Genomic DNA, 17629 nt, shown 5'->3' with positions numbered 1-17629 from the left:
CACAGCTGAATCAACAAAGGGGAACACGTGTTCACACCTGTGTCAAATAAGGTTAATTTTTCAAGGATTTTCCATGATTCTGGGAGCAGCATGTAGAAGTACTACTAGGAGTAGGCTACTGTGTTGCCAGCATCCCTACGCAGGGTTGATAGGAATATGTTTTGTAATTAAATAATAATACTACTAACACAGCCTGTCTAACACTCCAATATGATGGCAACACAATACCTGGTGTGTGAATTCCTTTTCCTTTGGATTTCTCTAAAGAATCTGCTTGAGCTATATATACTATATAAAAAGAAATACATCACAAAGCGATAACAGACACATTAATTCCCATTCTAATGTTTTCAAAAGAAGCCTTACCTAAGTCTTAAATACAAGTGTTAAGCAACACACTGATATACTGGGTGTAAAAGAAAGCACAGAAAAGAGTCCAGGAGTTACTGCCATTTCACACTGTAAGGCAAACTGCTTTTCAAACACTTATACCATGGTAAATATATAAAATTGTCTCGGTATGTAAGGGAATAAAATTTAAAATCTGGATAAAAACCTGAGCCCTTAATCTTAGCTAAAACATTTCATTTTTTTCGACACTCCATGTGTCTTAAGACCTCCACTGTAGATTACATTACATTGCCCATATAGATATGAAAACATTTACTGACTGAATGTCACAGTGGGTTTTATTGGAGTTCCGTTAGATATCAACAGAAAGACACATTCTCACCTGTCATTGATTTGCTGGGTTAAAAAGAATGTCAATACTCTCCATATATGATATTTCTCCTTTGTGGTCTATCAGATACTTTTTTATCTGTTTCATTTCTTCTAAACCAGTGGTGATTTCCAAATATAACTAAACAAAATGTATTGATTTGAATACAAAACACACATTAAACATACATTACAATAATGTTTCCTTTAACTCTCCAATCACAGTTTTCTAAAAATACTTTTTAACTGCTTTGACATGTTCCATGTTAGTGTCAGTTCAGCTTTTAGCTCAGTACTTTTTTCAAAGATATCTCTTAAGCCCTAGCAAAGTTACACACACATTTATGTATCATTACATCACGTTACACTGGATGCATGGTAAGCCATGCAAATTTCAAGGTTTATCACTGGAAAACTCCGTGTGTGTGTGTGTGTATTTTTTTTGTTCAGATAATATATCTTTCCAATAGAAGAAAAAGAAAAAAAAATAAACATTCAGAGCAGATTATTAACTGCAGCTCTATATCTGAACACCACTGTAGTCACTTAGTCCCAGGCACAATATATGAACCAGATTTTCACAGGGAAATTTTGCCCTTTCTTTCTCTTCAAACACTTGGGGGTAAATGTCAATCGCTGCTTCCTTTAGAAAAGTTTTCATGTCCTGTTTCGAACCAACGAATGGATCACATTTCTTGCTTGCTGTTGGCAACATGGTGACTCCTGCTTGTAACCCTCTAGGTCTTTGGCTGCAATGACTGCTTTTGCTGTGAGTCTCCTCGCTGTCCTTCTGGTGTCCTCTGTCTGGGCACAGGAGGTTAAGTAAAACCCTGCTGTCGCTACCTTCTCCGTTTTGAAACTCAACTAGGTAGAGCAGAAACTTTTGGTCTGAGTGCCCTGCTAACACTGAAGAACAACAGACTGAACACCAAAGGTTTGGTTAACATTAATAGGGGGCATGGTGACGCAGCAGGGAGTGCAGGTCCCTCAAAGGACCCAGGCTGTGTGATCAGGCAAGGGGTCCATCCCTGTACAGTTGGAATGTGTGGAGTTTGGATGCTAGGTACTCTGGTTTCCTCTCACGGCCAAAAAAGTTATACGATTCAGACTGAACTGGGTCTCAGAGTGTCTAAAAGTCTGCAGAGTGTGTGTGTGTGTGTGTGTGTGCATGTGATTGCCCTGCAACAGACCTGTCCAAGGTTTCCACAAACCTGCATTGAACAAGCATTATTGATAGTTAGTGAGATATTATTAATAACATGTAAATAAGGATATTTTTGTGAATTTACAAACACAACAGGATATACAGTTTGTACTTTTAATGGGGGATACACTTTCTCAACATCTGTTAACATGTTCTAACATTTTTTTTTTTACAATCTTTGTGTTCTGCCCAAAGTCATGTAAGCACATTAAAAATGGATTTATGTCATTTAAATAAATTAATGTGTGTGTGTGTGTGTGTGTGTGTGTGTGTGTGTGTGTGTGATTTGAACTGATTAAGCCATTGAATAAATGATGCCAATGAATGATGATAATTAAATGAAATTTGATCTGTTTTTTTCTGTAAACTAAATTATCTTTTCCCAGCAGCTGAAATTATCAAGGGGGATAATATCCCTGTATCGGTGTTACTTGAGAGGGCAAACCAGAATGTGTGTGGGTTTCTCTTTATTATTAATAAAATGAATGCATCAGCACACCTACTTGAAGCCTTAAAAAATAATGCTGCATAAATCTGTGGTGACAAATTTTAATATTACTGAAATATTGTTTTCCTAGGTGCTTATTTATGTAAATCTCACTTGATATGGTCATAAGCACAGAAAAATGACAGTGACACCAGTCCCTGCTCTTTTGCTACAAGTGTGTGGCGGTGATGGGCCTACAGTTGTGGGGGACGTTGCCGTTAGTGCCCAGAGGAACGCTGATCCCTGCACCTCTCGTGGCTGCCTCTGGCCCAAATACTCCGATGGGAAAGTTTACATGCCATACGTCATTGCCAACCATTACTGTGAGTGCTTCTGAAAACAGTGAAACAAGTACAATCATGTTATAAATATATTTCAACAATCTCAGTGTAATAGAATTTATATTTACCGTGTATATCAGTATGCATCAATATATTCATACAATTCTGCTTGAATGTATATGAACTCACAGGGGTGCAGTGGCACAGTGGTGCAGTGGGTTGGACTGGGTCCTGCTCTCTAGTGGGTCTTGGGTTCGAGCTCCGCTGGGGGTGCCTTGCGACAGACTGGTGTCCTGTCCCCATCCAGCCTTTCGCCCTGTGTTGCTGGGTTAGGCTCTGGCTCCCTGTGACTCCTATATAGGACAAGCAATTTCAGATGGTGTGTGTGAACTTTATAGGGATGGTCATTATTGTAACAACCCGCGTTACTGGTTTTGTGTAAATAGTTGCATTCTGGGAAATCTGTAAATAGCGTGTGTAACCACTGGGGGCATGTTGGGGGGAAATGGTGGGTTGACTGTGGCTGCCAGTGTGTTGGGAGAGAGCCTGGAGGTGCTAGGGGGGGGGCTGGTTGTAAATGCAGGTCCTAAAGGAAAAGGGGGGTCCTCAGACCAAGAGCATTATTTCCCTGGTGCTGGTGTTCTAATAAATTGTTCATCATGAATGCTGCCTTCACGTCCTTCTTCGCCCCATCTAAACCCACAGGGCTGCGTGCCACATTATTCTTGAACAAAATACAAGATACTTCTAGAAAATACAAATACTTACAAAGCCTAAATTAAATCAAATGTATAAAATGAATAAATGATTGATTTACACACCCGATTCTGCTTACCTTCTTGGTTTAACCGATGCACCTTGGGCTTCACTTATTTTTGCGCCTGCACTCCTACTGTTTTTCAACAAAACGCATGATTTCCTTTAAATCAAAATATGAAACCGGTCATTACACACATATTATGTGACACGAGAAACACTGCTTCTCATTAAATAACCATTTTGTGGTAAAATTAAGGGATGCAAGGGATTCACATACTTTCCAGCAGCACTGTATAATTGCTTTTGTGTTTCTAAATGTTTCGGTGCGTTCTTGTGTTACGGACATCAGTCTCTCTAAGTCACAGATAGAAGCACTCGGATATAATAAAATCTTCGTGCCTCTGCTTCCTTCGTTAAACACGCATCCGACAGCATCCCTAGAGCTGTCCGTCATCCAGCGCGCGCTGGAGTCATTTTCCGCCTCCATCTGCATCCGGTTCAAGCGGCGCTCAAACGAGCGGGACTAATCCAGTCTCTTAATGGGTATATGTGCCTTGCGTGTTTTAATTTCAACACCTTAGAGAAAGAGAGAAAAAGAAAAAAATACACAATTCGTTTATTCGTTTGCTTGTTTATTTTAGGCCTTTGTCCAAAGTGACTTGTAGGAATAGCTTTATACAGCACAAAAAAAAAAAAAGATCATTATGATCACTGTCTATATGTTCATGTGAGATACGTTGTTTCAATTTTAATTTTTACTTTTCATTTTGGAGGGGGGGGCATGGTGGTGCAGTGGGTTGGACCAGGTCCTGCTCTCCAGTGGGTTTGGGGTTCAAGTCCTGCTTGGGGTGCCTTGCGATGGACTGGCGTCCCGTCCTGGGTGTGTCCCCTCCGCCCTGAGCTGCCAGGTTAGGCTCCGGCTCCCCGCGACCCCATATGGGACAAGCGGTTCAGAAAGTGTGTGTGTGTGTGAGTGTGAGAGAGTTTGGAGGTATCATTCATTCCAGTCCCACATTCAGAGTTAATGATCTGCATAAATCCTCATTAATTTTGAGACATTTGGAAAGGAAATGAGCATCAGCAAGTGTTGACATACTACTCATTTAGTTTATAGGGCCTATAACTAGAATAACTGCAATTTTGTATTATTTACCGGAACACAACGGATGGGCAATTTTATTGTTCGCGCTGAGGAAATTGAATCAAACACAAGTTTCTCTCATTAAAATGTTGTTTTCCCATTTAAGCTCACAAACGCAACGCAGTCATCGTAACTGTTTGCAGGTGTTAATCCTACGTCGGCAGCCTGAGCAATGGCCAAGTGGTGTCTCTGAGCCGCCAGGGCTGCATCTACCATGGTACAGTCCAGCATGAGCTGCTCCACGCCCTGGGCTTCAACCACGAGCAGACTCGCAGTGATTGCGACAACCACATCCGTGTGCCCTGCACAACACCAGGTGCTTCTCTCACCTGTCTGGTTTTGATCTCTTTCATAAGGCAAGATTGTTCATTGTTTTTTTTAAATTTTTGTTAATTATTTGATATGTAAATAAAATCATATACAGTATCCTAATGGATTAATTGTCTTTTTCAAGGATGGAGCCCAATTTCAATACATACATTCATTTAGTTGATGCTTTTCTCCAAAGCGACTTACAATATTAAAGTATTAACAATTATTTACCCATTTCTACAACTGAGCAATTTTTAGGATAAGTACCTTGCTGAAAGGTACTACAGCTGGAGGTGGGAATTAAACCTACAACCTTCAGATCCAGTGCAGTAGCTCTAACCACTACACTACTAGCTGTTCCTGGGAATTACTACATTAATACAATTACAATTAATACAACGTATTTCATTATACAATTATATGTCTTATGTATTACATAAGGGGGTGTGGTGGTGCAGTAGCACAGTGGGTTGAACTGGGTCCTGCTCTCTGGTGGGTCTGGGGTTCAAGTCTCGCTTGGGGTGCCTTGCGATGGACTGGAGTCCCGTCCTGGGTGTGTCCCCTCCTCTTCCAGCCTTACGCCCTGTGTTGCTGGGTTAGGCTCCGGCTCTCCGCGACCCCATATGGGACAAGTGGTTCAGATGGTGTGTGTGTGTATATTACATATTAACATTATTCTAGTATATACATAATGAGGTATAATGTAAGTATAATAAAGTGTATATATATATATATATAATGAATGTGTATATATGACGTTTATATAACAAAGTATGTTAGTAAACTTTTGTTTTAATAAGAAGGCTCCTGACACAACTTGCGCTGAAATAAAACAAATGATTATTTACTTGCCCTGGCAGACATTAACAGAGGTATTTTTGCCCCAAGATGGTACAGGAAGAGCCTTCTAAATACAGATAAATTGTACGATGGCAGTGAGGTCATTAATTGTGTGTGTGTGTGTGTGTGTGTTTTTCCAGGTATGGAGCACAATTTCAACAGGATCCAGACAAAGAACCTGGACACTCCTTACGACTACAACTCCGTCATGCAGTACCACAGGTCAGCAACAGTCACACTTCGATTCAGTGTGTAACACCGTCCTCGGCGTCCTTTGAGCCCTTAAAGCAAACCTCACTGAGTGTGATTAATCATACTGCTCCGGGAAATCTCCTCATTCATCCATCTCTGCAGTTTCCAAACACAATTACAGCCCTAGGATGTAAACAATCACTAAATGTCACCTTTATTTGTCTGCAGGTATGCTTTCTCCAAGAATAACCAGCCAACCATGGTGCCGATCCCGAACAGCAACGTGGAAATCGGAATGGCCACGCAGATGAGCGCCAATGACATCCTGAGGGTCAAAAGGCTGTACAAGTGTTAGAAGGTGAGTGCTGTGAGTTTTTTTTATTACAATTTTTTTTACTCTTGTGTCTTATTAACTATGCTGGGCAAGGGTTTGACTCCACCGGTGCAAAGAGAGCACAAAGCCTATTAATAAATCAGAACCTTTATAATATTCCCATATCAGCCACAATTTGCATGTGAGAACCTCTACAGCAGAACGGATTGTGAATATTCCTTAAATACTGTAACTCCAGTGTCCGACGTCCACCGAACACCATAAATACCTGTGAAAAATATCTTGAGTACTGTATATATCAGATTGTTATGCAGCATAATTGAAATTTTAATAATTATTTAGAGACTGATTTTTCAGTGATTTTGCGTGGTGGTGCAGTGCGTTGGACCGGGTCCTGCTCTCCGGTGGGTCTGGGGTTCGAGTCCCGCTTGGGGTGCCTTGCGACGGACTGGCGTCCCATCCTGGGTGTGTCCCCTCCCCCTCCAGCCTTACGCCCTGAGTTGCCGGGTTAGGCTCCGGCTCCCCGCGACCCCGTATGGGACAAGCGGTTCAGAAAATGTGTGTGTGTATTCAGTGATTTTTAGTAACATGTTAAGTTAAACCTATAAAGGTTATTGAGACAAATTATTACAACTACGGACAGCAGGTACGGTAGTGGTTAGAGCTGCTGGCTTTGGCCCCAGAGGTCACAGGACTGAACCCCACCTCCAGCTGTAGTACCCTTGAGCAAGGTACTTACCTTAAATTGTTCCAGTAAAATTACGCAGCTGTATAACGGGGTAAATAATCTTAGGCAGTTTAACATCGCAAGTCGCTTTGGAGAAAAGTGTCAGTGAAATGAGTAAATGTGATTCTCATTTAATTTTTGTCAATTTCATACATATATTGTCTGTACACTAAACATAAATATTTTACAAACAATAAACTTATACTGTTGGGTAGGATTCACTTACTGCTGTTTCCTATCTAGTGCAGTACATATGATTTGACAGAACAAATTGTGTATTTCAAACATATACTCATTTTTTCTCTTCTGATTCCAGGAGCTCATGCTGTACAGAGAAGAAGAGTGACAGGAGTTGCTTCTGGAGAGGCGTCGGTGTCTTAATGTGGTCTTTTCCGGTCTGCATCGCGCCTCTGTGTGAAGCAGTACTTGTATTGGGATACTTTCTATGGGTGTGGGTGTGAGACTTAATGCAACACATCATATGTCTGTAATCACAATAAAGGTGCATGTCAGTCAGTAAAAGCAGTACTGTACCGCTCTGGCAGTTTGTATTTGTTATTAGTGAAAGGAATTACTCATCTCACCGTTTTATATTGGACTGCGTTACTTTGCAGAATCTGATGTGTTTTGTTACATTGACCTTGACTTGCAATTTTATTTTACATATTCATAGAGGTAGTGGCGTGGCGTGGCGTGTGCCTGCTCTCTGGCAGTTCTGTGTTTTTTGTGACTTATAACCTTTGTTGCTTCACATATAACAACTGGATGCAGAGATTTATTATTAGCCAATAGTGGAATGACATTCAACTCCAACTGATACTGTATGTAAAACTGTTTAGCAAGGGTCAAATAACTTTTGAAAGTTTTGCTTGATATGATACTGTTTAATATAATTATCTTAGGATGCAGGGAATTTGACAAGCATCCACATGTATTATTTTATAAATATGTGTTTGTTCATGTGTGTTCACGTCTAACGTGAGCCTCGTCACAAGCATTTCAATGCCCGGTGTACCCTGCGTAACTGTGCAAATAACAGATAAACGACTGACTGATATTTAATTTTAAATATATTTATTAAATTGCTCTTAGGTATAAGAAAATTGAATTAAAAACCCTTCAGGTATGAAGCATTGACATAGTTGTTCTGTTTTTTTGTTGTGTGGTTTACACAGTAAGCAATGTGATTTCTGGAATTGTAATATTGTGAGGTGATGTTCATACCTGCAACTACTGACCAAAACTGGGCACATAAATGTCTGCAGTTTGGCCACTAGGTGTCAGTCTTCTCCCAGACAAAGACATGTGCAAGCTCCCCCACCCCCCCTTCAGGTCCTATTAGTGTGTACTTTGTCACTTCAATGCAGAATCACTCTAAGAATACTGGAAATATTTAGTTACATTACAGTATTTATGTTTTAGTGTCTTTGAAATGTGTTTATTTAAATATGTCCAATTAAAGTACAGCACTTAATCCTGTGCTGATGATTTCTGCCGTAGCCTAAAGAGATGCATTTCAATATGGTATGAGTTGTCCACTAAAAGCCTCTATATGAAGTCTCCTCTGTATGAGTGGTAGTCAGCAGTAGCATCTGAATATTAATTCTAACCTAAAAAACACAAGAAGTCATGAAAACAGACAAACTATAAATCAATAATGGACCTCTTACTATTGTTTAGAGATTTATTGACAATACCTAGAGGTAATATATAAAAATCAATTACACATTCTCATGAAGAGATTCCACAACAACAGTCTTGGCTCTTCAGGCTATGCTTGACACATTTGTGGCATTCACATTTTCTATTTTCTTGGGATCAGCATTAACAAAGGCAATTAAGCACTTTTCACACAGTGAAAAAAATACCCAATTTCCATAAATATCCAGCTGGTTTCAATTAGTCCTATGACCCTATGGAAATGTCTCATTAGAATTTTAATGTGAGCTCCTGCTAGGGTATAAATGCCCATTAGGAAAGGCATCCTCTGTAAAGAGTTTTCGTTCGACTGGTAATGATGTCTGCCATATGCACATCTACCCACTATAAGTGACCTTGGAGCCAAAGGGGAACACAAAGTGACAATATCTGATAACTTTGATAGAGTCTGATTCCAGAGTAATGCACAGTTGATTTGTTTACAGAGAATAATTGTCTTGTTATGATTAACTCTGCCATCAACCCTGCACAGAAACACAGTAGCTTATTCACCACCCACTGGTGTAACAGGGCATTTCCCAAGGCAGAGGATATCTGTGAAAGGTAGGCCCTTATGTACAGATGTTAAGTCTAATTAAACATGTGACAAAAGGAAAAGCACTTAAAACAATTCATTGTATCAAATAAGATCTGTAAAATCCCACAAAACCTTAAATGTACATCTATCTTTCCTACTCATATGAAAAAGGATCACTCGAAGAAGACACCGAAAGTGGGAAGGTGGAGGAGCTGCCCACGTAAACAAAAAGCACAATGTCTCTAAGAATATCTGCTAAATTGATGTAAAGATACCTTCTAAAAACCTGACACAGGCATGAGTTGAATTACAGCAATTTGTCTTCTTTTGTTTCCGCTCTACAGAGTTCCTGTTATTGAAATCATATCATATAGATCCTTCGCATATTGTCACCATCAGCCCCAGTTGTAAAAATAGATCTTCTGCCATATAGGCAAATATTCCATCAGCGGACCTGAGGACATAAAAAAAAAAAAAAAACACCACCACCTCAGAATACAGCATCATTTAGTTCTTAATTTATAAGCAACATTGAAGCCATGTAAATGGGTGAATATTTTTACTAATATATCTAAGGGCCACTCAACACAAGCTCATTGTAATACATGTTCAAATGAGCACAGGGGGCAGTCAGCTACTGTACTTGACCGCCCACAACTTTATTTCTCTCCCAATCTGCCCAAATCCAGGAGTTTTTTCTCCTTTTTCCTCATCTGAGAGAGACTGTATTTTATAAAAGAACAAGAGCGAACAACTTTCTGTGCTTTCTTGCTCTTTTGCTTTCTTTTCATGGTCAGTCATGTATCAACCGTATGGGCTGTAATGCTCAGCACTCCGTACCACTTTGCTGAGAAGACTGCGATATAAAAATAAATTCATATGAACTCACCATCTTTTTGCACTATGCCATGTGATGCTTTAGTTTTAGAGATATTAGCTAAGTGCTTCCATCTCAGTATTGTCACGAAGCACAAAATTAGGGGAAAGGATTGTGGGTTAAAAAGAACTGGTATTGACAACAAATGTATCAGTTACTACACTTTGTAAAGTTCAAGTGGTAACTGTCAGAGGCTAAAGCGGTTTCCTCCGTAAATGTGCACAAAGTTCCTGTTAAAGAGCTGAAACAGCGCAGCGCCGTGGACTGATACGTACGTGCGACTAACCCAACACCTGGGATGTAGTCTGCCAAAAACCGCAGTAGGAACAAAATCTTTGTCCTGTGGAACAAATAGCGTTGCTGGTTAGACTCCAAGCAATGTGGAAAAATGTGGAAACTACTGACCGATTCATAGCCCGCACTGTGCTGCCCAACACTGTATTTGTCACAACCACACTATTAGTGTTTAAACCCCTCGCACATTTTTGTCTTTACAAAAGCAAAACTTGCTGAGCTCCACAGTCCGATGCAGGATTTACAATAAGGATGCACTTTTTCTCTTGCTCTGAATTTCTTACTGGACTGTATAGCTGTAAACTTCAAGGGCTCCTGGCTCTTGCCTTTGAGAAAACAGCGTTTCCACAGCTGACTTGGCCTTAATCACAGACAATGCGGATTCCCATTCAGCTGTGGTAATCTACATCCACCATTACCTCTCAAGACACCTCTGTTAAGCTGAGCCACGGCAGATAATGGTCTCTTGTGTTTGTGACACACTGCAGCTTCCAAAACTTTATTTTTCAGATGATCAACTCCATACTGCTCAGAATACCCCTGTGAACTCAAAATCGACATGCTCCGCAGCCTGAGGACTTACTCTGAATATCGGTCATAGAAAGGCGATCTGAGCAGGTAGTAGAGCAGCAAGAATGCTCTCCGTCGCATCTCAGCTTTTTCCCGTCGGTTCAGAGACTTGGTATCATTCATCAGACCGAAACTGCAGACAAAATAAAAAAGTAAAAGTAATAAAAAAATCTTAAGAAAATAGACATTAAACTGAAATGTGAATTAAACAGAGAGAAGTATCCCTTTACCTTGTTACCTCCAGAATCCCAGAGATGAGCCATGGCTTCCATGACTGTCTTCCACAAATCCCCAAGAAGAGTACTGTGACAAGAACTTAAGGAAAACATATTTTACATTTGAAAGCACAACAAAGACATATTAAATGAGGTATCCTTGGTCATCAGAGCACTTACTCACACAGCCTTATCAATCTGACTTTCTTTTCTTTATAGACACAGACACGGACACACGCATACACAAACACAGGCTGAAGCCGCTTGTCTCGAGTTGGGTCGCAGCGAGCCAGAGCCTAACTCGGCAACACAGGGCATAGGCTGGAGGGGGAGGGAACATTTTTTCCAAATTCCTATAATCTCTGCTCTGTATATCTTCTGAAAGAGGAGACCTTATTGGAAAGTTTAACATCACTTTATATGGCTACTTTAGGTCTCTCTTACTGCCTATTACCTGTAATAGGTAGGGTTTCCAAACCTGAAAGGAGAGAGAGCTACGACTGCATTTGCTCTGTGCAAACCTTGTTCAGATGAATTCAGTCTCTTTTAATGTGCACCAGAATCAGAGACCTTAGAAGAGCTGGGAGTACCTGCTTCATCATCTAAAAAAGTCAACTTGTACTACATAAGCTGAACTTCATTATGACAGAGTGTTAACAGCAATTTATGGACAAAGAAGACTGAAAACTGAACTGAAAAGTGACTCCTACAAACACAGAAAGAATGAACCCGAAAGTGAACGATCCAAAAAAATTCCATACGAAGCAGGCAGAAGATTGAAAATTTGAAATCATGAACATATAAAGGACAGATGGATACAGTGCACCAGGGGTCTTGCAATGTACAGAGACTCTGCAATGGTCTCCTGCAGACCCAGCGGGGTTGGGGGCTGGTGAACGTCCTCTTCGTGGCTCCGTCTCTTGACCAGCTGGGGGGCTCCCCACAGGCGAGTGTGCAGTGACGGAGCTGGAACACAGAGAGAGGTATCTGTGCAACAGGACATTACCCCACTGCACTCTTGTAGAGAAATTGTGGATTTGGGTAAGCTCACCCCTGCCCAAGGGTCGCATCACCCTTCCAGATCGCTGGCCCACAAAAGAAATATCTTCCTCAACTTCATTCTCCTCCTCTGCAGAAACATACCATCCAGTACAATTGCAAAGAGAACCAGCAGCAGGCATCCAACACATCATGGCCTTCACCGTGTGACTGCCGTGCAATAAACTGGTGTCCAGTTCAGAGCGTGCCCAGCCTTGCACCCCCTGCTACCACCACAAGCCTGAATTGAATAAGAAGTTGTAAATCATGGATGAATTTTGTTGTTGCTCTATGATAATTTTTAAGTGCTGTGATTTTTTTGGGGTATTTTTTCTTTTGCTCTTTTATTATCGTAATTATTTCAAAGCAGGCACTATGAACAGATTTATAGTTATAGCCAATATACCATTCTCAAAGTACTGTACAGTGCTTTCAGACACTGCTGTTAAATATTAATATTTATTTTATGAAGCACATTTAAGTACATTTTCACTAGTTGCTTGTTAAATGAAGTCATATTGATTAGTTGCTTAGTATTCATTTAGCTGATCCTTTTCAACAAACGGTCTAAAAACAATAAGATAATCTAATATTTATTTCTCAGATTAGAATCTTTTGCACAACAAAGGTGTTTTACTTGTTTGCCTAAGTAAATCCGTAGTCCTGCTTCTAAATCAAAGCTCAGAACAATGCAGAAACACTGAGTGCACCACTGTTTTGTATTTTACTTCTCAGTAATTTACAGCTTATAGAGACGCTAACCAGCAGCGTATGCTGGTGCGTGCCTGCAGTTCCTGTATGCTGAATCAGCACCTTGGCTCTCACCTCTCTTACTGAGCTGTGTGTCCCTGTCCAAGGGGATGATAGGAGGAGACGTCTGGATGCCAGACTTATACCAGAACAGAAGCAGGATGCGAAAAATTGCTCTGGAACAAGAGAAGAGAAATGCAACCATCACGGATGTTTGATGACATTGTTCCCAGTAAAATGATTCAGTTTCTACTAGTCTGACAAATTAAGTATAAGTGTGCTGCTCTGAGGATCTTACTTTGCAATCTGGATAAGAACGATGACAAGCCAGCGGCCCCCGTCACCCCAAAGTTTGTTGGCTCCCATCTCAGTGAAAACCTCCACGTACTCCAGTACTGTCAGCCAGGTGAGCAGTTTTTGCTGAGACAAAGGCTGCAGAAAGACATATGCCACCAGGGTAAACATTCGAGGAATTCCTCACGCTGTCCCTTTAAAACATGCCAACGTTTTAGCACCGTAATATAGAGACTAATCTTTTATGTCAATTAAGTCAATTATGTCTTATAATTGGAAGCAGCTGAATATTATTTATAAAACTGCACTGTTTTGGGCTGAGAAACTACATTTGTCCAAAACTTTGAGTTCTGTATTTCATGTTCACTTTTTTGAAAACTTTTTTTTACTTTTACGCTGCAAGTCAAAAAATTTCAATAAGTGACCTATCCAGCAGCAGCAGCAACCTTGACAAAGTTCAGAGCTCTTGAACTCCGCAAAATTTCAATATGTTAAACTGGATGCTAAAATCTTTCCAGAGCTCTGTGCCCAGTCACAGAAAGGAATGAAAGAGCTTTGAGCCAAAGGTCTGCATAACTATTGCTAGGCAAAAGATTGACCTTTGAAGTTCAATCTTTGAGCTCAAGCTATGAATGACGTTTGCAGAAAGCAAGCACTGCTCTCTTAAACTCTCACACTGTTACCATGTTGTCAAGCTGTGCATTTTACTTCCAATTCTCTAGGGGGGAAATTAAAACCTGCAGATATTCTGAACATCTGTAGATTTAAATGCCAGCATTGTGTTCTTGGGAGAAACAACTCTCATATGCCAAGAAGCAATGTCAATGAAAGGTTACGGCTAGATGTCCTTGACCAGTCAGGCCCACTACTGCAGCTTGGGGAACCAACTGCTGACAGTATTCCACACAGCTCCTCTCATTTAAAACCCTGTAGGCCTATCTGTGGAAAGAAAAAGTAATGGCACAGAACCTACATGGTAAAAAAGAATAGTAAAGAACCCTGAAGTGCCAAAGACAAAAATATGTAATTAGATTATTTGCCACACCCACTTTCAAGTTAAACAGGATTCAAACAAATTTAAATTTATTCATTTAGCTGATGCTTTTTTCCCCCGAAAGCAACTTACAATGTGGCGCTACCTACAATTATTTCCCCATTTATACGGCTGGGTAATTTTACTGAAGCAAATTTAGGGCTAGTACCTTGCTCAAGGGTATAATAGATGCAGATGGGATTCAAACCTGTGACCTTTAGGTCCAAAGGCAGCAGTTCTAACCACTATGCTACAAGTTGCCCCTATTTTGCTCTAGTAGTTACAGAGTCCACACAGTGAACCACTGAACTCACCATGGGATGGGTCCGGCACAGTCCTTTGCGAAGGATCCCATCATTCAGCAGCACTAGTAGATTGGAGGCAGAGTACACTAAAGGACAGAGCAGTGTCAGGTGTAAATCACAGCTCTGCAATTTACTCAGGGGCAGCAGGGCATTTTATACATCTTTAGTTGAGGTCAATATACAGAAGCTCATTGTGCAAGGACATTTTGGAAGGTCAGCTGGTATTTCATTGGAAGGCTATGCATTAGTTATGACTGACGTGGTGAAGTAAATGTTATATGCTTATTAAAACGCACATCAAGTAGCACTGCACAATTTTAAACACTGATGTAAATCTTACCAAGCTCTGAAAGTTCATGAGAATCCGTAAACCGCCCTGCAGATTTATTAAAAAAAAAGAAACAAACAAAAACAAACAACATGATTTAAGAGATTAATTGCAAGTATTAACTACCTTTACCTAACCTGATTCAGACAGCTTCCATTTTTGCTGAAATGTTTCCTAGCATGGATAAGCGAAGGGGCTGAAAATGCAAACGGAACAGGATACATACAGATAAATTAAGATAAACCAGTTTGTATGTATAGCTCTCTAAGTGGCATGGACAGCAGTTTTTTTACTTTGACAGTAACTACAACAACTGGACGACACTGAACTGTAAGAGCCTTTTAAGAAATTATTTCATTTAAGGTATAACCCATATTATTTATTTAGGACAAGTACCTGCGTTTCAAAGACTGGAGACATAACTGCAGAGGAACACAGTAACATGAAGATGCCAATACAGACCATGCCCATGCAAACTGTTGGGCAGGTAAGTCATTCCTTATTTGTGAGCCCATCTCACTGTTAGATACTTTCATCCCACAGATACCAAGAAAGGGATGCATTTTAACTGAAAATTTAAAGTCCCAAAAACCAGAAATAGGTGTTCGGCAACACTATGGTACCATGGATAGTGCTGGTGCCTCACAGCTCCTAGGCAGTGGATTTGAATCAGGCTCAGCAATTGTGAGGTTCATTCTCCCTCTGTTTGAGTGGGGACTCCAGTTTCTTCCACCAGTCCAGAGACACATTTTTCTGCTAGACTCGTAGTTCTAAGCTGTCCTTAGTGTATGTGAGAACTGCTCCCAGCTATTTACAGGTCTTAATCAACCGCTATACCCCAGCTAGACCCCTTCGCTCGTCTACTCGCTTGGTGGTCCCGTGCACGAAAGTGAGGAGGTTCTTGGTTCTGGCTCCGTTGTGGTGGAATGAACTCCCCCTTTCACTCAGAACTGCGGAAACTCCGTCTACATTCAAGAAGGGTCTGAAAACTCTACTTTTCTGGACCCATTTCGCCCAAGATCTCTCCAGCTCACGTACGATGTAAATGTTCATGCACCGTAGCTTCATAAGCATCACCAAATAAAGCCTTTATTCAGCCACTACTCCGGCATTGTTTTTGCATGCTTGTGTGTCTTATAATATTATTTAAAAAAAAAAAAAAAAAAAAATTGGTAGGAGGGTATCAGGATTTGTCTATCCTGTGTTTTGCACCAACTTGAACGATAAAACCTCGGTCGGTGCAGCAACTGGCAGGCAATAAACTAGATTTACTTGAGTCACATGTCTGCAGCTTTGTCTCTTTCTCTTAATGCAATGCACATATTGTACTTTTGCTGAGATGGCAGATGCACGTCGCTTTGGACAAAAGCATCTGCTAAATAAATAACTGTAAATGTGTACGAGTAGTATGTGTGACTGTCTTGCAATGGACTGGCACATCGCCCAGGGTGTATCCTGGGTCACCACCACGCTGCCTTGATAGGATATATAAACCACCGTGTTCCTGCACTGCACACACAACTGACAATGGAGGAGTAAAATTTTTGCAAGTTGGCAAGTCATTGCATTTTACAATTAATAATTATTTCACAATGAATGAATGAGTAAAAAAAAAAATAAAAATAATCAAGTGAATAACTGTACTATTTTACATTCACTTGGTTAGTAAATCTCTCATTCTCTCTCTGTGTGTATCATTCTCACAAATATTTTTATTACGTATCTCAGGACACAGTCAGACACAGTGCTTGTTTGTTTTTGCTGTTGTACTGTCTGCTGCCTTCAATTAAGCGTACTAACATAACGTACAAAATCCTTAAAAAATCCCTAAAAAAAAAAAAAAAAATGCTTGCTGTTCTATTTAGGATTTGGTTTTGGTTTCGCTTTGGTTTTCCTCACCCGCGATGAGGTACGACAGGGTCCTCACTGCGCTCTCCAGCTGAGCCGCGCTCGCTGGGTTCTTCCTTACACAGTCCTCGTACCGCTGGTAGAGACGAATCAGCTTCTCAATGCTTTCCACAGACATCGTTCTCCACTAAAGAAAACTAACCTCTCTAATAGCTAACTGCCGAAAATCAAACCGGAGTACAAACACATGCCCATTCGAAAAACACTTCCGCCTAACATTCTCTTCCGGAAACATAGCGTATCCCCTTCCTACTACCGTAAATCTTGTACAATAGTTCCTAATGAAATATCACGACTTCCGGCTACCATAAAACCTCTAAAAGAGGTGCTTACACTTCGAAACTAACCCCAATTATCACGGTTGAATGGGAAGACAAATTGAAAAGCACTTGGCAGTCAAGTGGGAACAAAAATTGCTGTCCTCCTCTACTTTAAATATGCATTCCTCAAAACCCCTGAACCGTTTTGCATCGTTTGTTTGCCCCCAACGTTTTTCCCCAGCATTCAAGTGTAGTTTAAGCTTTGTCGGTCTATAAATTACTGCTCCTAATATTTTTGGTCTGGGCAGCGAGTAGCGCTGCTGTCTCACGGCACCTGGGTGATGTGAGAGGATGTGGGTTTGATCCCCACTCAGTCTGTTTGGAGTTTGTATGTTCTCCCAGTGTCTGTATAGGTTTTTTCAGGGTGCTCTGGTTTCCTCCCACAGTTCAAAGAAATGCTGTTCAGGTTCCCCCATAGTGTGTGAGTGACAGAGAGAGTGTCTTTCACTGATGTATGAATGAGT

General features: G+C 40.7%; 1 protein-coding gene and 1 pseudogene across 1 annotated transcript; one reads left to right on the top strand and one right to left on the bottom strand.

Annotated features, from left to right (window-relative positions):
- The first annotated feature begins 1474 nt into the window (after window positions 1-1474).
- LOC108941020 (high choriolytic enzyme 1-like) lies at window positions 1475-6291 on the top strand (annotated as a pseudogene).
- A 2469-nt stretch (window positions 6292-8760) lies between these two features.
- On the bottom strand, window positions 8761-17063 carry pex16 (peroxisomal biogenesis factor 16). The gene is made up of 11 exons (XM_018763411.2): window positions 16837-17063; window positions 14950-14985; window positions 14619-14695; window positions 13276-13409; window positions 13053-13153; window positions 12241-12318; window positions 12009-12155; window positions 11205-11277; window positions 10988-11107; window positions 10386-10450; window positions 8761-9687 (listed from the first exon to the last, which is right to left on the bottom strand). Exons 1-11 carry the CDS (start codon window positions 16961-16963, stop codon window positions 9629-9631), a joined length of 1017 nt encoding a protein of 338 aa, XP_018618927.2. The 5' UTR covers window positions 16964-17063; the 3' UTR covers window positions 8761-9628.
- Between the last annotated feature and the right edge of the window lie 566 nt (window positions 17064-17629).

Source organism: Scleropages formosus, chromosome 11 (genome assembly GCF_900964775.1).
Source record: "Scleropages formosus chromosome 11, fSclFor1.1, whole genome shotgun sequence".
Lineage (NCBI taxonomy): Eukaryota > Metazoa > Chordata > Actinopteri > Osteoglossiformes > Osteoglossidae > Scleropages > Scleropages formosus.
Note: the sequence above shows the minus strand (reverse complement) of the source record. Positions and strands in the feature narration are given on the sequence as shown.